Below are 21,403 nucleotides of genomic sequence, written 5' to 3' on the forward strand. Positions count from 1 at the left end.
CCTGGTCAGACGGACGCAGGCCTAAGGCTAAGTTAGGTCCATGTGCATGACCAATTATCAGGAAAAATAAGCTAAAAACAATACTGGGGAAACAGCTCTGCCTTAGGGGCTTCAGAATAACTAAATCTGCAGGCTCAGAAAATCTAAGTACTGAAATTCTACTGAACAAGGTTGCGGCTTGCTTTAGGCCAGCATGTATTGAACTAGGCCAGGAAAGGCTCAGAGATAAGACTAGAAATAACAGAATAATCCTGCAAATGAGAAAAATACACGACCATAATAAAACAAGGAGCACTCAGGGCTCATACAGTCTCATCTGTCAAATAGAGATCAAGTAAACATAGAACATCAGAAAACATAGTGCTTAGCACACCTGGATAATGCTCGCAGCGCATCTCAAAAATAGGAGCTTGACAGTTTGGCCGAGAGAAAACATGGAAACATCTCTTTCTCTGAGTGAGAGTGACAACTAGGTCTAAAGTCTATGTAACAGGAGAAAGAACCAGTTTCTGAGGTTGCCGAGAAGTTCGGTAACCAGCACCAGAAACTAGGTCTCTGCGACAGGTGATCAGATCGGAGAGCCTTCATGCGTTCTCCAGGCCAAAATGAACAAGTTAGATTTGCTAGAAAAACCAACATTCTTGTGCTGGGAAAGAACTGAAAATGATATCCTTAATTTGAGGTTCAAAGAGATCATAGACTTTGGTAGGTCACTTGATTTAGGTATGACTTGGGCAGAATCGCCACGAGGCTAGAAAGCCTAAAAGCTCAAGATAAGGTCAAGATTCACAAGTCAAACTTACCCAAAATGGGGTTCGGAAACTGCGGTTTTAGCAAGATGCGGCTAGCACAGGTCCCAGGCTTCCAGGTTACAGGAGATGCTCAGATGTTGAAGAAAGGTGATGATAAAACTTGGCACCAAAAACTCTCGGTCGGCCGACAAACAGAGGTGAGAGAGAAAAGTGGCCAGGCCGAGGCCTGGTCACGCAAAAAGCTAGGTGCACACGCACCGGACTTGGGACTTTGCACTCGAATGAATCGGACAATAACAGACAAAATGGCTCCCGGAGTCGCTAGGATCTGAGAAGTTCAAGGCGAATCAGACAACCGGAAAGAAACTACAGCGCTCCTGGAGGGGAAAAGTGAAAGAGAAAACTAGGGTTCCGGCGTTAGCCGCGAGAGAGCGCACCAATGCTGATTCTGATTCTTGCAACTTACCAGATCCTGGGAACTCGGACCAATTGCAGCAAAGTAAAAGTTTAAAAATAGCCCGCGAATTAGTTTACTATTAGATAGGACTTTATAGGATGGCACATCACTCCCCCTCCCATCGAAAGCTTATCAAAAGAACACACTGATTTGTCTGATGCAAAGACAGAGCCTCCGCTGAGTTGTATCAGTTCTGCCTCGAAGGGCGATACATTCTAAGAGAGCTCTTCTAAGTCATCAAAGAAATCGACACAAGAAAATAACACTCAAGACAAAAGGAAAAAGGGGCAGCCGCGACTAGTAGGTACCAGCCAGTTGTATCCACGAAGGAAAGCGAAGCCCCCTGTCGCGACCTCAACTAATAACTTAAAACTAACGAGAGCCTACTCTCAATCCGGTAAAACCACAAGGGCCTAGGTCTGCGACCTAATGGCAAATGAGCTAGATTCGAGTCACAAGGACAGCCCAACGCCGAAGATTATAGTGGTTGGTCTTACCAAAATCACAACACCCTAAGAAATTATCGAGGGGACACGAGATCAAGAAATAAATTTTTGAGCTTTACCTCGAACAGGAAGTAGCTCTATAAACGCAAATTACTCAGAAATTAAGGACAAATTCGCGAAAATTAACGTTTCAAAAATCTTTCTGAAATTCAAAACCTTGCTAAGGTTTGAATCTTCGAAATTCCAGGTGAAAACTCAAAATTCAAGTTTCATTTCAAAATTCAAAGTGAGACTTCAAAATCAAAGATGAAATTCCCAAATTCTAGAAGAATTAGAACTTCATCTCAAAATTACTCGTCACAAAATTTCGAGAATCAAACTCAAAATTTCAAGTAAAGCAAAAATTAGGAGGTGTCAGTAGACAAACTAAAAATTCCTTCTATTGCTTGAGTAACATAAACTGTAGACCTCAAACAAGTCTGAAGCTTGAAAGACAAAGAGAGAAGCAACATAAATTATGGGACCTCAGTCTGGTGCCAGTCAAGGAAGAAAAAGATAGAAATCGAATTCAGATTCCCTGAGAAGAGAAGAGAATTCTAAAATTTTATAGGTGTCAGGTGACGAACTTAAAATTCCTTCCATTGCTTGAGTAACATAAACTGTAGACCTCAAACAAGTCCGAAGCTTGACTGATCATGAGTGAAGCTACATAGATTGCAGGACTTCATTCGAAAATTCGCCAAGGAAGAGAAAGAAAATGGGAAAAGAAAAATACTAAGAGGTGTCAGGTGACAAACTTAAAATTCCTTCCGTTGCTTGAGTAACATAAACTGTAGACCTCAAACAAGTCCGAAGCTTGACTGATCATGAGTGAAGCTACATAGATTGCAGGACTTCATTCGAAAATTAGCCAAGGAAGAGAAAGAGAAAAGTTCAGGACAGCAAAAGGGTAGTAAGCCCAAGCTAAATTCAAATTCAGGAACCTATCCCTAATTTCCTAGTTAACTAATATCACAGACAAACTTAAACAACTAAAATTAAGCAAAATCTAAACTAAAGACAAAATCAGGTGATTTTGGGGACTGATTTGCGGTCAAGAACCCCAGGGAGTTTGCCGCAAACAAACTACCTTCAAGAGAAGTCAAAATCGGGAGGCAGACCAACCACTAGTTAATGATGGCCAGGTGTAAGCCTGTCATTCCCATCATTAACTACATAAGGAAATAAGCAATGAACCCCACAAAAGACCACAAAATCACAATTTATACACAACAAAAGGAAAGACATTTCGATGAGAGGAGATGTGTTGTCCAGACACTTCAACACACAATTTACATTAACATCTTTAAAAAAAATTTTTCTGGTTTAAAATTTAGTCTCTGAAAGATTAAGACTGAAATGCATTGAAAACTTCAAAACAGATCGATCCACGGACCTCTGGGTTATGGTCCAAACAGATGTAAGCTGACTTGACAAGATATTTCTGCTGCTTTAAAACTTTTCAAAAAAAAAAATTCCTTTGACAGCAAAAATTTTAAACCAGAAAATTAGAAAATCACCTAACTCTGAGCAAGACCTGTTTTCTTAAACCATAAATTACAAAATCACATAACACTGAGCAGAACCTTAAAAGATTTAAACGAGACACCTGGAAACCTGATTCTAAAATTTTCGCACAGAACATAAAAACACAAGACACACATCTACACAAGAAAAATCCTTGGTTTTCGGGGTGACAGCAATTTCCACAATCCCGGGCAGACAGCCTCAAACGGAAATTGCTCCCACCTGACGTAAACCTTGGAAAGTTTGCTTTCTCCGAGAAACAGAACCAAGACAAATTTGAGACGAGAATCCTCCAAGAAACTTAGGCTGCATGAAAAACCTTCAACTGGCTGACATGAGCTATTCGTTCAAATTTTCCGGTCTTTGGGTCGACAAGTGCTGCAGTGACTGGGGTTCTAAATTCAGAGATCCTCAAAGGGCCGTACCAGCGTTGAGCAAGTTTGGCCATGAATTGCTTGATCTTCTTACTTTGGGGATGGGTTTTGACTAGAACAAGATCGTTTACCGCGAAGGGATGTTGAGTTCTAGTTGCATCGTATCTTTCTCGCTTGCGCTCATGGGATTGAAACATTTTGGCTTTGGCTTTTTTCAAAACATCAACTACCTTGGATGGGTCGTCAGGTAATAACTCATTAAGAGACCAGGATAGAGACAAGGGATGATTTGGTTTGAAAGAAAAGAATAGCTCAAAGGGAGTACAGCCATGGGCCTCATGCTTAGCGGTGTTTAGAGCAAGTTGTATCCAAGGTAAATTCTGGTCCCATGTTGTTTGAGCATTAGAATGATAGGCAATTAGGGCACTTTTCAAATTGCGATTAACTCTTTCGGAATTATTAGCTTGGGGGTGGTAAGCAGCAGTGTAGATATGTTGGATATTAAAATTTACACAGAAGTGGTGAAATACGCCTGCTCTAAAATACTTGGCGTTGTCAGAGGTAATAAATTTTGGAAAACCTACAGATTGAAAAATGCGCTGCAATTCCTTAACCGAATTCTGGGCAGTTGCATCACGGGTTGGTGCGAGCCAAATAAAGCGAGAGAAAATGTCGATGCAAACTAAAATAAATCTGTTGCCAGATTTTGATCTAACTAGCGGTCCCATATAATCAATATGGATTTTTTCCATCGGTCTTTCTGGGATTTGAGAGGCTAATTTGCCGAAATGGGTGTTTTGTGCGGGTTTAGATAGGGCACAAATTTCACAAGACTTGACTCTTTTCTCGATGTCTTGCCGGAGGTTTGGAAAGGTGAAATATTCTCTAATTTTCTGGACTGTTTTATAACAACCAAGGTGACCACCGATGGGGGAATCATGATAATACTTAAAGACCAAAGGTATTAATGATTGTGGAAGTACGACTTTAGGTTGTTTGGTGCGAGCTTCTAAACAGCATAAGACACCTTTATTAAGAGAAAAACGTGGGACAGACTTTCCATTTCGCAAATTAATAATTTTGGGACCAAGATTTGGGTCTTCAATTTGATGTTTTAAAATGTCGGTGAAAGCCACAGGGAAGGCTGGCAAATCGATCTTAACGACATTAATTAGGTTTGCAAGTTGCAGGAGGTCAACAAAATTAACAATTAAGGGCTCTTGGTAGGCTTCGGTATCTTCCGGGTAAAACATTCGAGAAAGGGCATCAGCAGTAACATTGGTTGTTCCTTTAATGTGTTTAACTTTAAATTTAAAGGCTGAAATTCTAACTACCCAACGGGCAAGGCGACCTAATTGTCTTGGATGTGCAAGAAGCCAAGTCAGAGCTTCGTTGTCACATTCCAGAAGAAATTCTTTGTGTTCTAAATAAAAACGGAATTTTTCAAGTGCAAAGAGCACTGCTAAACATTCAATCTCATAGGTTGAGAATTTAACCTCTTGTTCGGTTAGGGTGCGAGAAGCAAAAGAAATTGGAAGTCGATCTTCCTCTACAAGTTGTAGAAGTACAGCACCTAAAGCTGCTCCAGATCCATCGCTCTGGACAATGAATTCTTTCTCAAAATCTGCAGTCTGAAGGACTGGGGGCTCCATGATGGCTCTCTTTAAATCACGGAAGGCTTCCTCTTGTTCAGGGCCCCAAATAAATTTGGCTCCTTTACGACGTAGCTGATTTAAGGGCAGGGCGCGAGCAGCAAAATCAGGGATGAATTTGGAATAAAAATTTACCATACCAAGAAAACGGGCAATGCCTTTAGGGTCACGAGGCGGGTCAAAACGCCTAATGGCGAGAGTACGGTCAGGATCGATTTTAATACATCCTTTAGAGAAGAGATAGCCAAGATAACCAAATTCTTGTACAGCAATTTTTAGTTTCTTGGGATTTAGAGTAATGCCGGCATCAGCAAAACGACGAAGAACTTCATCGAGCACAGCCATCAGTTCTTCAAAAGTTTCAGCAAAGAGAACGTAGTCGTCTAGGAAATTGACCAAACTTTTGAAACGCATATCATCAAACATGAGATTACCGAGGCGCGTTAAAACTTGGGCTCCAGTAGCAAGACCGAAAGGAATGCGATTCCATTCGTATAGACCAAAAGGTAGAGTAAAAGCTGTGAAAGGTTTGGAACGTTCCGTGAGTGGGATTTGATGGTATGCAGAATTCAAGTCAAGAACGCAAAACCATTTGGCTTTGCCGAACCAAGAAAATGCTGTGTTAATATCAGGCAAGGGAACAGCTTCAATGTCAACTTGCTTATTCAGAGCGCGATAATCAATAACCATCCGATAGTCACCTCCCTTAGGGACTAGAAAAGCTGGCGAAGAATAGCTGCTTTTGCTGGGACGAATGACGCCTAGATCTAAAAGCTTATTGATAAGATTCCTTATGTGTTCCATTTTTGGAGGTGACAAACTGTAAGGACATCTTCTGACAGGCGTGGTGCTTGTCATTATGATATCGTACTCTAGAAGATTAGTGCAACCTAATTTAGCTGTTAACACATTAACATACTTCTTTAAAATTTCCATTACTTTTACTCTTTGCTCAAGGGTGAGATGGGACAGGTCGATAGATGAGAGCTCATCCTCTTGGACTCCTTGGTACCAATCAGTGATGGCAGAGATAAAATCAGAAAAATCGCCGATAAGATTCCAGTATTCATCGTCAAGTTCTGGCTCTTCAGCAACAGGTGAAACTGGTTTGAAGCAAGTAAGGGGCAGAATTCTCTTCTTTTTGAAAAAGTCAAAATGAATTTGGCCGCGCTTAGAATCCAGAACTAATCCAGTATGACAAAGGAAATCGATACCTAAAATCATGTCGCAAGACAAGGTAGGAGCTACAAGGAAAGAAAAATCCCAAGAATAGTTGTGAATTTTAAAATGAAGGACAATCTTTTTGGAGATTTCCATTGGGGCAGCTGCAGCTGTATAACAATCCATTTTATATTCTTCGACACTTTTAACACAACGATTTTTAGATAGAAGCTTGAAAAGCTCACCAGAAATTAATGAACGAGAGGCTCCTGAATCGACAAGACTAGAAACTTCCAAGTTTCCACAAGTAGTCTTAATGAAAGGTAAGGGAGTGCGAGGAGTTGCTGACACTTGGTACAAATCGATGTTTTCTTCAGCAACACTGAACACCTGGTCTCCACTCCGTAAAACCCGGTGTAAATCTAGTTTTTTGGGGCCGCTCGGTTGGGACAGAAACGAGAAATATGACCTTTGGTTCCGCAAGTGTAGCAATTATAATCCTTCTTAGCACCTTGCGGTTTGTCAGAAACAGGGGCAACAGGGGGTGGAGGAGTTGCCGTATTCGGGGGAAAGGTAGTAGACACTGAGGGATTTACAGCATTAACAAATGGGCGCATACCTTTGTTGGGCGCGCTTGAAGTAGAAGGCGAAGAAGTGGTAGGGGTCGCTGTCTGTTGCACTTTTCGCTGTGAGTCAGCAAAAGTACGATCCTGTGCCACCAGGCTTAATTTAATGAGATCAGCAAAGGTAGAAGGTCTCTCTTGGAAGACGAAATGACAGCTTGTGGTTGGATGGATATTAGAAACTATAATGTCCACTAGCACTTTTTCGGGTCTTGCATCTCTCATCACTCGGGCTTTCAAATAAATATCATGAACAAAGGCATTGAAGGTTTCAGAGTCCTTTTGGAATCGGTCAACTAGGTGGGTTTTTAGGTGGCGCCCGACACACGGAGGCAAAAGGCCGAGGGCTAATTGGTGGAAGTAATCAAAAGAACCATTTGAAGAAAGAGTAGAAGTAATACATTGAGATAAAGGTGGACTCGTGTAAGCGAGTATTCCCTCTAGGAGATCAGAATCTTTGCAGCCAGTTTTGTCCTGAATTTGAAGAACTTGGGACAAAAATTCCACCAGTTTTTCAGAATTCAGACCATCTGTTTCCTTTAAGGTTTTTAAAAGGTTATCCATGGGATTTCTCATTTTACCATAGACTTTGGAATTGCGAGTCCATGTTGACTGCATTCTGCTAGGAAGATTCCAGCTCGCTGGAGGATCAGTTTGGTAAAGAGGGTTCTCAGAGAAAATATGAGGGTAAGAGGCATCTGGGGCATAGTCTACAAGTGGCATTGAAGCAAACGCTGAATTTGCAGGAGGTTGCTGAGGTGCCATAGATGAAAACAACGGTGCAGAATGTGCAGGTTGATAAGGTATCACAGGAGAAAACAAGTTCGCAGAAGGGGCAGACTGCTGCTGGGGTAGAATTGATGAGAACAAGGGCGCAGATGAGACCGGTGGAGGCAAGCTGGTAGAAGGGATAGAAAGATGATTTGGCAACTGCTGGGTTGGAGTAATAGGAGGAAACAACTGTGCAGAAGAAACTGGAGGCAAACCTGAAACTTGGGCAGTATTCGACAGAGCATAGTTGCCTAGGGTTTGAAATCGAGAGCCGAAGGCTTGAGTTGACATAACTGGTGCTTGAATAGCCTGCGAAGCAATAGGCGACACCAGTAAACTTGAAGAAACAGGTGGCGGTGGAGTAAACTTCGGTGGGGCAAAGGAGAAGGTAGATGAGCTCCGGGGCCTAAAAGATGCTATGGTTGTTAGAGAAGTAGCTCTAGGACGAAGTTGGGAAAAACCGAAAGATGGAGTTGCACCGGTCACAGGCATTGCCATTGATGAAATAGGAGTTGGTGGGGTGCAAGTCACAGTGTGTGATAAACCAGGGCTGGCAATGAAAGAAGCCGGAGGGACTGACGAGACAATAGAAGTGGCGACTGAAGAGTCGACAGACGAGACAAGGGTCGAAGCTGCAGCAGCGGCTGCTGTTCGAAACTCTTCGATTTTGGAGTTGAAGTCAAATAAAATATTCTGGGTTGATTGCAATTGACCCTGACATCTGTCAGCAATGTCGCCAGATAAAGATAAACAGTTCAAATTGTTCAGTCGAGCGATGTTGTGCTCTAACTGAGCAATAATATCTCTCTCATGGTTGGAGAGGAGACTAAATTCAAAATTAGAGATTTCTCCAGAAAGGCGAATAACATCTCCTTGAACCTCGATCAATTCCTGCTCAGGATCGAAAGATCTAATAACTGTTGGGTTTGGGCTAATGCCCAAGTCCACAGCAGCGCGAAGCTCGGTGCGCAAATGGTGAGCGTCGCCATCTTCACCCAGCTGGCGAACACGAAGCTCATACTTTAAATGATGAATAAGAAGAAGATCAGGATAGCGAAGATAACTCATCTTTGAAACCCAATCACAGCAGCGACAAAAATACCAAAGAAATTTTCAAGGAAAAAGCAAACACACACATACACAGCATACAAACAAGCACAGAAAGACAATAAAACAACCTAAGGGGAGTTCAGTACCATTAACTGCTTGATGCTGTGCAACTTAAAATTAGGGCTTAAAATTAAAACTTACAATGAGCAATACTCCTTTCGTAACCTAAAAGCCTGAAACATTTACAAAAGTTAACACAAACATAGACATAAATAAAATTAAAACAGGTACAACAAGTTAATTCAATATTGCCATTCAGCAATCAGAACATTAAATTCAAAACATTAAATCTGCTCAAAAGGAATCAAAAAGATTGTCTCTCTAATACCATTATCAGAATGGTTAATTCAGAAAAATTAGGTCAGAAAATTAGTTTGTCGCTCTGCTATCGTTATCTGTGACATTAAGATTTAATTAAAGTTGATCGCTCTGCTACCATTACGAGCCGATGCATATCTCTCAAAAAAAACAAGATGGTGGGAAGCGTGAATAGAGCTGAGATAGAGGCAACGGACCCAAAGAAAATATACTACAGAAATAAATTTAGGTATTGCAGGCAATATAAGATCAACGACAAACTTGGATACAGACAAACTTTATTGAGGAAGGCTCGGTGGCCTCGATAGCTATCACAGAGTCACAAATCACGGAATCACAAATCACAGAATCACAGACCTTTGGGCATTAAATAAATTATCACAGAAATTTGGGCTGATTCAGATGCTACTTAGACTACTCAGAGTGAGTTCGGTCTAAACAAATCGGGTGAGGTCCGATAGGACTAAAAGGTGTCAGAAGGACACAAACTTCGACTACAAACTGACAAAAGTTGGACAGAACAATGAATAAACTCAGCTGGTGGTGAGACTAAAGATGATACTGGTGGTGAAACCGGTCCAAGGGTTTTGTTCAGACAAACAGGATGTACGAAAATCAACGATCTAAATCAGCAATCTAAATCAGCACATGATAGCAGGATATCACACAGGATAGCAGTCTAAATCCACATTGGATCCTATAGGTAAAACCCTGTTGAAAGATCAGATTTATTTAGTACCAAGAAACAGGAATGAGACCTCGGTAAACTCAAAATGCAGATAGAGCAGAAGGCTCGGAGGAAACTTATGGGGGTTTGACACAATGATTTGGAACAGAATAACAATTAGGAAAAACATGCTTTATGTGATCATGGAAGGCACTGAGTACAAAGTACGAACTGCCTGGTCAGACGGACGCAGGCCTAAGGCTAAGTTAGGTCCATGTGCATGACCAATTATCAGGAAAAATAAGCTAAAAACAATACTGGGGAAACAGCTCTGCCTTAGGGGCTTCAGAATAACTAAATCTGCAGGCTCAGAAAATCTAAGTACTGAAATTCTACTGAACAAGGTTGCGGCTTGCTTTAGGCCAGCATGTATTGAACTAGCAAAATCTCTAGCAAATCTAACTTGTTCATTTTGGCCTGGAGAACGCATGAAGGCTCTCCGATCTGATCACCTGTCGCAGAGACCTAGTTTCTAATTGCAACTTCTAATGAATCATTTTGTTTCTTTGCACCACATAGACTTAAGAGAATTTTGCTACCGGACTCAGACATGGAATTGAATGTTGAGCCTTTATCCTAAAATGACCCGCAAAATCTTAAATGTCTTCATTTTTTCCTGAAAGTGCAGAGTGCCATCTTGCCCTTTCCAAAAATTGCCGAGTTAGTATCACACCCGGAAAATGCATGTAAAAATAGCATATAATCTTTTAGTTTCGGACGGGCGTCTAGGCTTTTAAAACAGTAAATTTTTGCTTCAAAGTTTTGTCAATAAGGTTTTAGAAAAAATATTTCCTTACTTTCTGGAGACAACGTACTTAAAATTATTAAAAAATCGACGTCTTCTCCAACAAATCACACAATTTTTGGTTGACTCCAAAGATAAGATCAAGGCCGTTTAAACAATCTGTGGGTGTGCATCTTTATCTGGAATTTCATTTTGAAGACCGATGTTCCTGAATTTTTTTTTGGAATTTCTATCAGTCTTGTTTTGTTTTCGTCATTTCATTAGATAAAAATTTTTCCTGGATTAAAGTTACTTTTGTTTCTTCATTAGAAGCAATTTCCATGTACATTGATTTACCGTACCTTTAGGATCTCTCTACATTTTTGTTGACGGTGTGTTACTCGAATAACCGTCTAAAATAATGAGGTGATTTCTACGAAAATTCCGAAGGACATAGGTTACGTAATTTTCTGTAATCTCCAAACTTTTCTGCTCCCTGGGGCCAGACTGCGCGGTGTAATAGAAATCCACCATCAAGAATATATTTGCTGTTACTTGGGGCCTTTTTTTCTAGTTTCGGCTCAAAAATGGCGCATAAAGAGGCTTTTTTCGTTTTCATTATTCAATTGGTATCAAACTGGGACTGAGGGTACGCAGATAATTCATACTTAGAACAATTCTCAAGGCCTTCTTGCAACGTCATAAACATGGAGATGCCTTGAAATAACCGCGATGGATCACATGTAATGTCATTTTCATGGAGTATGTGTTACCCGTGTCTGTGTATAAATTTCGGACTGTCATTTTAAGTGATAATTTGATTTCGCCAAATTTTTTCTAGAAATTGTTTCTAAGATTCTAAGTCCGGCAAGTTCTGAGGTAGATTTATTTTTTAAAATTCTTGATGTATTCGAAATCCGTGAATCGACCTCACACAAATACGTCGGGCAATAATTAGGATCACAGTGTCATCAAAATACGTGTCCTTCCTTTCTGGCTGTTAATCGCCCTCAGGCTATTGCTGAAGCATCAAAGTTTACTGACTGAAAACAGAATTTTGCATAACAAACAAGGTAAGAGTACATAATAATTGCATATCATGCAAATTTCAGCTATGTATAGAGGGTGACAGGGTGAGAAGGTTGAGACACTCAGCGACGCGGCCGCGCGGTCTATAGAGGCGTACCTACCTATGTGTACCGTACAGTGAGGAAGCGCGCTATGACGCCCATACGCGGCGGCCATTTTGAGGGTCAAGGAGTGCCTGGGGAAGAAAAAGCATAAGAAACTTTTTTTTGCAGAATTTGATGAGGAACATTTTCCAAATGATACGCAACTCGCTATCTCCAACCGTCCTCGAGATATAGCCGAAAAACCGATTTTTTAGCCTTTTTGGGGGGCTTTGGGGGCGGCTGGGGGGCTAAGCACATCGGGTATCAATGGGGACTTTTAGCCTGTGTCTCTCTAGACCCTAACAAGCAACTTTAGCCAACAATCGCTTGTATGGGAATTTTTCCCCCTAATCCGTGATTTTTGATCTAATTTGACTGGACTATACCTAAACCTAACCCAACCTCACCTATCGGCATTTTTTTGGTCAATAAATGCTGTTTTGTGGCACGATTTGGGTTGTAGACATGGCATCATAACCTGGAGGGGAAGCATGTGAAGAGTCCCGCTGGCAGGAGGTAGGATGCACCGTTTTCGAGTTATCGGGTAAAAACAGCTTTAGATCATAGCGGAGGTCATACGAGTCGTATCAATTACTTTTTCCCTATATGATTAAACCGAACAGTATCGAATTCTAATCTATACTATAAGCTCTCAAGCCTCCTAATTTTGCGAAACTGGTGACGCTTAGTTCCAGCGTTCTACAAAGCCGATTTTTATGATTTTTGCGGCTATCGACGGGCAATTGTCTCTAGATAAGCCAACTTTTTTCAGATTTTCACAATATGGCCTAGGTTTTTTTATATTAAGTGGTAAAGTTGCGAATTCTCCCATTTAAACAATGTAAATTTATATTTTTTGTCATAGTTCGTTTGAGCGTTCTACCGGGCCGATTTCTAAGTTTTTTGCGGTAATCGACGGGTAATTGGCCCTAGATGAGCCCGCTCTATTTAGATTTTGGAAATAGGACCCAGGTTTTTTTACAATCACGTAATAAAAGTGAGTGAATTTCCAGAATGCTCCGAGACTGCTACCGCTATGCGCGGGAGGATGCGCAGTGGTCGAGGAGGTTGCGCAGTAGCTGTGTAGCCTGCGCATCAGCTCTACACTTATCTACACAAGATTCGCTTTTGCTTCCACAAGACGAGCGGTGGCCGAGTCGTCAAAGACGTCGGAAGTGTCCACATAAATCGTGATGTGGGTTCGATCCCCATCTCCCGAATTTCTTACTTATTACCTGATTATCAATGTTCGTTTTTTTACTGCAATATTTCATCAAGTAGTCATTTCAAAACGCGTCCTTTAGACTTCAAAAAAAATTTTGTTTCTTTATTCATCAAAACCAAAAATTATTTCATTCTAAAAGTAAAGTATGACTCATATCGTAATGTTTTAGGGGAAAAACAAAACTAACACCGATAGGAGGGTAAAAATAGGGCCGCGTAGCGGCCAGGGGGCGTAGCCCCCTAGTATTCTAATACCCACACCCTCTGCGAGAGAGCTCGTGCGTAGGGGGGGGGGGGTGTTAGATGAAAATCGATACCCCGACAGTTGATTTCTCGATTCCGCTAAGACCACCTTACTGCTACACCTACTACTTCTACTGTTCATCAAGGTGCTATAACCCAGCGCACGCAGCAACGCGATGACGACATGACGGCGACGGTTGGTAGAGGTACTCATATAACGTACGACTCGACACAATGTTCCACCACTCCATCAATTCTGATATTCTACATATCGGTGGGCAAACTGCAAAACCACGTATCATTTGCGACTACGGAGACTGCCTACCATGAATTTTTTTCCATTGGAAATTTAATCCACTTAATTTTTTCAAAACTTCCTTGATTTTTTTAGTCTATTAGTAAATATGAGAGAGTGTACATAAATTTAGGTTAAGAGTGATCAAATTAGAGCTTTCGGAAATTGGGGTCTCAGCTTTCGGAATTAGGGGTCCTCCTTTCGGAAATTGGTGAAATCAACAATTTCTCATTAAATTGCTCATAACTCTCTTAAACAGATTTTTTTTCATGAAATTCTCTGAAAAAGAAAGGTAATTCAATTTACAGTGACTTCAATCCATTTTTTTTTTACTGTGGGATGCTCCTGACAAATATTTCTAATCTACAAAGTTGGCAAAATCCTTAAGCTTTCGGAATCTGGTGCCATTACATTCATTTCTTTTTCATTACATTTTCTTTCTTTACTACGCCTCTCTAGATCATAAAAACCAAGTTTTTACCCGTTTCAGAAAAGGAAAGCGGTTGTAATCACCGGGAGGGTACATCCTGGAGAAACACCTTCATCCTGGATGATGAAAGGATTTATGGATTACTTAACAGGAGACTCAGAGCAAGCTAAGGTACTAATTTGATTAAATCAATTTTGGAAGAATTTATTGTCCCAGATATATCACTACCTATAGACTGGGTAAAGATCGAACACTTCGCTGCATGTATCTTCATGAACATTTTACGCAGAACATGGTGGTGCATAAATGATTTCCAAACCCAACTCATCTAATCTCCTGTGTTTGTCACACAAACTCTTTTCTTGCCTAAAAACCAAAGAACTTACGTACCTTACCTAAGGTTCAATTAATTTACCGATTCAGTGTTCTATAAGATGGAATAATTTGCTCAGCAGAAGTGCCATTTTGCTAAATTTTTCTTGTCAAGTTTCGAAATAGGTAACGCGCCTCAGAGTGAGAGGGAATTTTATAAAACCTATAACGCAAGTTACAAGGTGGAGAAATGGTGCTGGGTCCACACCATTTCGCGGGGAAATCAAAGCCAAGGAGTTCCAAAAATTAAAATTAGAGTCAAAATTATTTTTGAGCTCTAATGCGCACCAGTACGAAACTGAGGGGAGAGAGTGTTCAGCTCTGGCAGTTTGCATAGGAATATTAAGTTGGAGTCACGTCGAGAGATCTACACCGGTTTGGGCCTTTTTAGACCTCATCAGTAGATCACACTCGGCAGTGAACCCAACCGTTCGTAACGCAAGTTATTTGTACTCGTCAAGTGGTAAAAGTATGAGGAACTTATTTTTTGACGGTCACTCTGATGTAAATTAATTTCAGTTTTTCTTTTAAACATGCGAGAAGTTGGAATTTAAGTTGGTTCTGATTTTGATGAAAACTATAATAACGCTCAGTTAATCATGGATTTTTTCTACGTGTTCAGATATATCTGCTAAAACTTTAAGAAGGTCTCATGGATCGTTTTAATGTTACGTCACATTCCGAGATCAATCGTGATTTTAGGCCTGGTGTCCTTGATGCCCTAATGGACTCATTTGGTCCTACGTCACAGTCAGCCTTGATTCTTTTGCTTACGGTTTCGGGTTCCATGCAATTTTTTTTTTTTTTTTTTTTTTTTTTTTTTTTTTAACTTCAAGTATCCCACGAGGGATAATCCTGCGCTTTACCATCCCTAAAGCCCCATTCCCCCTCCGTCCCCAATCAAGCCAGCCCCAGGTGACTGTTGTTTGAGACCATCAAACTCGAGGTCAAAAATTGTTGTCCTTGTTGCACTCATTCAGCTTCCCCGGAGGAAACGACTTTCAAATTTCAAACCGAATTTTCGACCTTATTTGAGCCCTTGGTAAAATTTGGCAGTAGCATCTTTGTCCCAAAGTTCTATTCACCTACAGCCGGCTGCAAGATTTCCTATAGCTTCCATAGCCGGCTGTACAATTTCTTGTAGCCTTTCATAGCCGATGGCGATGAAGCTACAGCTAGGTGCGATAAACTGCATAGCCCGACCATAGGGACTATAACCTAGCTCCATAATTTTTTATCGCTCCGTATAGCCCGGCTTTATGATTTCATTCTTTTTCTACAGCCAGCAACATGATTTACTATAGCCCTGTATAGCCGCACGGTGTGGCGATATGGGTAAAAGGTCGGACATGGGCGATTCCGGGATTGTGAATGTTTAGGACCGGAAATGTGTTTTATGAGTACTATATTATATGGATTTGATGATAGTTATAAAATTGTCATCCCCCATATTGATGGTAGAGGCCTCTAAAGTCCGCTAAGTCGGCAATCTAAAATTTCCTCTAAAAACGCACCAATGTTTGTGCATTCTTTAGCCTAATTTAAAATTTCATGAGACCTTTTCTAATGATGTCATCTTACTCTTTGCAAGCTGCTGATCATTTTTCACGAATAAAATGTAGCCGTAAATAGGTTTGAAGACAATTTATGCCGTCTGAAAGTCCTCGCGCCGAAAATGTTGAAAATAAAACTTTACATTAACCTTCGTTGCTAGTGCCAATAAGGAGTGCCACGCTGGGACTTGTTGGGTCAGACCTACAGGACCCCTGAGCAGCCTCCTGAACAATTTTTAGCTAATAATATATGCTACTCCAACGGCAGCATGATATTATCTGATATGAAGTCGGTTGCACGAAATCGGTTTTAATCACTCCGCGCAACCAATTGTTGATATTTCTGTAAGATCCATCACGCAGGTAAGTGGTCAAAGGTTTAAATAGGCTAATTACGTGTAAAAAAAAGTTACTGGATGCAGCAGTAGTAGTGTAATTTATTTACTTCTATTGGATATTTCAGAAATTTAAATTGTTTCTGTTATTCATCATACTAATAATGAATGGTAAAGAGGTTAGAACTGTTCTTATAACTTTAAATAACGTGGCTTCTACTCGCGCTGGTTGGTATCCTCATGTTATAATAATTATTAACACGGAGACTATAGAAATTTCGAATATCATGTAGAATATAATTAAATTTCACCAGTAGAAAGTCAATATTAATAGAACTAATATTGTAAATATAGACTAATTGCAAACGTCTGATTAATTTTACCAAAAATATTAAAAAAAGTAATTCATATTGATAACATAAGGTGGATGTCGCTAATTAGCTGGATGTGGTAGTGGATGAAGTAGTCGACAGTTAACGTTTTGTTTGGTCATAAAGGGCAAATAGAGGTGTCGTTTAAAATCTCATTTCTTCTATTTTATTCAATTTTTGGCGCGTATACGTAGTATACCGCCTTTGCGATCGTTTCGACCCCCCACTCGATACAATAACCGAGTCCCTTAGTTCCTTACCGAAAAGTGACTACCGCGAACTTCTGAGATTTTCCAAAGCGTGTAAAAAGTTTATTTATCCGTCAATAATTATGATTTAAAGTTGTTTCTCATTCTGGGGCTTTCTAGTTAATGTGCAGTGAATACCAAGAGTCTACGTTACTTGGTTTTTTTAAAAAAAGCCTAGGAATGCTCAGCGCTGATTTAAAACAGCATATATAGGCAGAAGCAAGCGAACTGATTCGAGGATGGCTGACCAGTTCGGCACTCTTCGAATGGGGATTGCACTCCTTCGTTTTGTTCAAAACGTTGCTTTGACAGATCTCCACACCCCTGTCATGCTTTTCAAAATTTGGTATCACTGCTCTGATAGCCAGAGTAGCCGCAAGTGCAATCTGTGATGAGCCTCGATATTCATTAGAACATTTGCTAAACGTGGCTCATACAGGAAGCTACTTGCGCACATATGGAAATCTACCTACCCCTCTCTCCTCCGCGCGCCTGACCCCAGCGTCGGCTTCTCGAAAGAGACAATAGCTTCGGATCCCGGGGAGCGGCCACCGGGACCCGATTACTCACGCTTCATTAACCATTTCACCGTCACGCTAGGATTCGTCCATTTTAAAAAAAAAAAATTGTTTCGCGTGTACTTAGCAATTTTTTCCTTACTCTCCGTTAAAACACGAATTAAAAGAGGTCTCGTTCATAAAAATCGGCTGAATACAAGAGAAGTTACAGTATTCAAAATCTGAAGAAGTCAACAAAACCTCGAATTCTCCAAACAAAAAATAAAATGAAAGGGAAAAAAAATAAGTGTATAAATTACACTTAGATAAAATTGACCTCAGAATTTGACAAGCAATTCCATTATATAACGGAGAAAAAATGGGAGTAATTACAAAAACTTCGCCTCTTGCAAGGGGCTTCCTTGTAAGAATTTTGACCTGAACACATGGTCGAATAGCAACAGTACTCCATACAATACACAGTGTGCCTCAACGAGTTAAACATGTTTTATACATCCAAATCGAAATTTTTTTTATATTTTTAACGATAGTGTCGCTTGAGTCGTTTTTTTTTGTTTTTTTTTGTTTTTTTTTTTTTGTAATGAGGGGAAAAATTCGCTACAGTGCCCCCATCATGAGGGTCGTCAAGACGCCCGTCATGAAAGGGGCCCACCGAATACCGGGACGGCAACGACCATCAGCTGGTGAAGAGCCGCCGCAGCGACCCCTAACCGACCGACCGCTGCGAGATGGGGAAACCCGGTTATGTGGGGGTGAAGCACGCCGCTGTGTTCCGTACCCACTAAACGACCCCTCCAGGCCACACCCCGTGCAAGTGTGGCCCATCGGACGCTCTATCCTCCCGTCGGACGTCCCTAAGGCACTCTTCGAACGGCAGTCCCCGACCCTGGCCCCGGTTTAGCCGGCGCCCCTCAGGCCCCCCACTTAAAGGGAGGGTCCTCCCATCCCCCGGGGCCGATCTGCCGAAGCCATCATTGTACCCGGAGTTAAGGGCGTAGGAGGAGAGCCTAGGCCCAGCTTGCGCCAAACCCTGCGACAACCCTACGGCAGGGCTCTGGAGCCGAGAACTGGAGGGCAGGGAGGGCAGACCAGCTACGTCTCGCTCAGCCCACGAGGCATCCGATCTTATGCGGCCCCAGAAGGGGGCAGCCTATACATGACTCAGCTCCGCGGGTGCGTCGAACCCGATATCCCCAATTGGATAGCTTGCGGTAAACAGGGCCAGAGACCCGAGGGTTTCTGACCCACTAGAGGCATCCGTTATCCATTATCCATCTCATTGTCCATCTTTGCGTTTGTTTGACAAAAAACGTGCCGCTAACCGCTCAAATGCTAGCCAATTTCCTTTGTTCTCCAGTAGCACACCCATTAGCTCATCCGGAGGCGGGATGGAACCAATGGCTCCCTCAAGTTCCCGCCTTTCCGCAATCCATCTGCCACAGTTGTACATCGCGTGTTCCGCCGAATCACGTTGGCTACATTGAGTGCATTGATCAGAATATTTGTTCTTAAAGCGATGTAAATAAGCCGCAAAAAAGGCATGGCCAGTCAGCAACTGAGTTGTCGCGAAGTTTACTTCTGCAAACTCACTCCTCATCCACAAATCAAGATCCGGGATCAGTTTTCGAGTCCATTCACCTTTCCCCGTGTTCGGGTACCATCTATCTTTCCAGGCATCATACATCATTTCTTCAGCCATCTTCGGATCTTGCGTGTCAAATCTGGTCTTATGTTCGAGTAGAAGTAAATCCAAGGGAGGGATTTTCGCTAGCACGTCTAGCGCCTCATCTGACACAGTTCTGTAGGCCCTTGTCACTTTAATCTTGATGGGTCTGAAGGTGTTCCTCATCCAGTCAGCATAAGTCTTCGTCCTGACAATGTCTGCCCAAACCGGAGCTGCATACGAGAGTATGGAAATGGCCACCGAAGCGATAATCTTCCTTTTCACTTTTTCACTCTTCCGCAATTTCACTTTTTCGCATTTTCTTTTGAGATGTTCTCTGAAATGCAAGCCCGCCGACAGCCATACACCGAGGTATTTACCATGTTCCTTAGCTTGGATTTCCAGTTGGTCCACTTTTATCTTTACATTACGGTCTGCCTTCTTTGCCTTAACCTGTTCAGCCCTAGATTAGGGCCGGCAGAGTGTGCACCCACAGCCTAGGTTAGGAAAGGGCAAAGTTAATGCTACAGTCCCACTCAATTGTCTGTATTTCACTTCTTTTTGCATGAAATGGATTGAAATTTTCAGGATTTGTACTTAAGGGATGCAGAATTGATATTCTTTCATAATTTTTTTTTAATTGTGTTGAAGAAAGAAAAATTAGCTAAATTTTAGAAGAAAATTGAATATAGGTGGGGGAAAAATGAGAAGGGAGAATATGGGGACTTGATCAGGTAAAAAATCCAATAAAAATCGTACAGCGTTGCATGATGGTGCAGAAAAATACGAATTAAATTACAGTGTTGTATAAGGATTATTGTTCAATATGGCAACGCTGTAAAGTAAAAGTATTGCATGTTGCCCCTTCAATAATGGGGTTATGCAATGGTGTAATGTAGCCCCTTCAATCTGCGGTTTCTGCAATGGTGTATTTTTCAAGATGGCGCAACAGCGTTGCCGGACGGTGCACTTAATTAAATGATTTATTTATTGGTGAAATTTTGCAACATCGCATTTTACAGTGCTGCATGATGGGGCGAGAAATTAGTTAATTTTTCGATACAGTATTGCCAGATTGTGCAAAAATTCGGATTTTCGGACTTGTAAAAATTTTCGGTTTCGGAAGACCGTATCGAATAGTATGGGCCTGGTATCGGATACTGTAGATTAGGGTCTGATTCGGGAAATTGAAAAAGTTTCGGAAAATCACCCTCCTCCGATCTGTTGCGGATCGATGCAATTCTGTTCCATTATCGAAGATCGGAAAACTGTACTGACCGAATTTCGATACGATTTTTCGTTTTCGAGATTTCGGACTTGTAAAAATTTTCGGTTTCGAAAGACCGTATTTTACAGTATGGGGCTGGTACCGGAGACTGGAGATTAGGGTCTGATTCGGTAATTTTCATTTTTTAGCGCTTGGAAATGCGTACGGGAACCTTATGTTTTGCGATGAGCGACTGGGATTGGATATTGCAATATTCAGATTGATAAATCAAAAATTTTTTGGGTATTTACAGTTACAGTTTAAAAGAGTTCGCGTTGCATACTATTTATACGAAATCCTTACTATCGATCCAACTGTTGTGACTCGCGTCCAGACCCAACCATTTGACAAAGGCCTGGTTTTTCTTGCGACGCAGAATTTTCTCCACCAGGAACGTATCCTTATAGTTGGTGGGTTGGAGTTCTTCGTGGTAGAATTTTCCTTTGATAATCGTATCGTGCGCGTCCTTCAGATCGTACGTGATCGGAACGGTCAAATTGACGCTGACAATCTTGAAAATTTCCGTGCTCCAATTCGGTGTGTATCCTTTCTCGAACATGGCTTTGAGTCTCGAGATCCGGACGTGATCACCGACATTCAGTTTTCGTCTCGCCAGACGTCTCTTTTCGATTTTACTCAGCGGCGGCCCACGAAGCTTTTGTAGGATCATCGGTACATCCGTTTCGGTGACATCGATTGGTTTCATCCCGATGGTGCGATGAACGCTCCCGTTATATTCACGGATGAGTTTCGGTAATAGATCTACCCACTTGTACGATCCTTGCGCACTGAACTCTTTCCACATCTTCGTTTTGAGCGTTCGGTTGAATTCCTCCACAATAGAGGCTTTGGTTGTCGAGTACGAGCTGTACATATTAATCTTGTCGTCACGTCTTGTCTTCATCAATGCTTGACATTTGGAGTTGTAGAATTCCGAGCCCATGTCGACTTGTAAATGTTTCGGTGACTTTCCGGCTGCTTTGAGAACGCGTTGCAGAGCATAAGTGACATCCGTGGCCGTGGCGACCAAG

At 41.5% G+C, this 21,403-nt stretch overlaps 1 protein-coding gene across 4 annotated transcripts in view; it reads left to right on the plus strand.

Moving 5' to 3' along the window:
* The first annotated feature begins 13,763 nt into the window (after window positions 1–13,763).
* LOC140225910 (cytosolic carboxypeptidase Nna1-like) overlaps window positions 13,764–21,403 on the plus strand; it is a 31,255-nt gene continuing 23,615 nt past the window's right edge. For 3 of the 4 annotated variants that reach the window (XR_011900760.1, XR_011900761.1, XR_011900762.1), the window contains exon 1: window positions 13,764–14,216. Coding sequence is in view for 1 of the 4 variants with exons in the window: in XM_072305923.1 (XP_072162024.1) it covers window positions 14,166–14,216 (51 nt within the window). In the remaining 3 variants the exon portion in view is untranslated. The remainder of the gene's footprint in view (window positions 14,217–21,403) is intronic. The other variant, XM_072305923.1, reaches the window with a different exon arrangement.

This window comes from Bemisia tabaci, unplaced genomic scaffold (assembly GCF_918797505.1).
Source record: "Bemisia tabaci unplaced genomic scaffold, PGI_BMITA_v3".
In the NCBI taxonomy this organism is placed as follows: Eukaryota; Metazoa; Arthropoda; class Insecta; order Hemiptera; family Aleyrodidae; genus Bemisia; species Bemisia tabaci.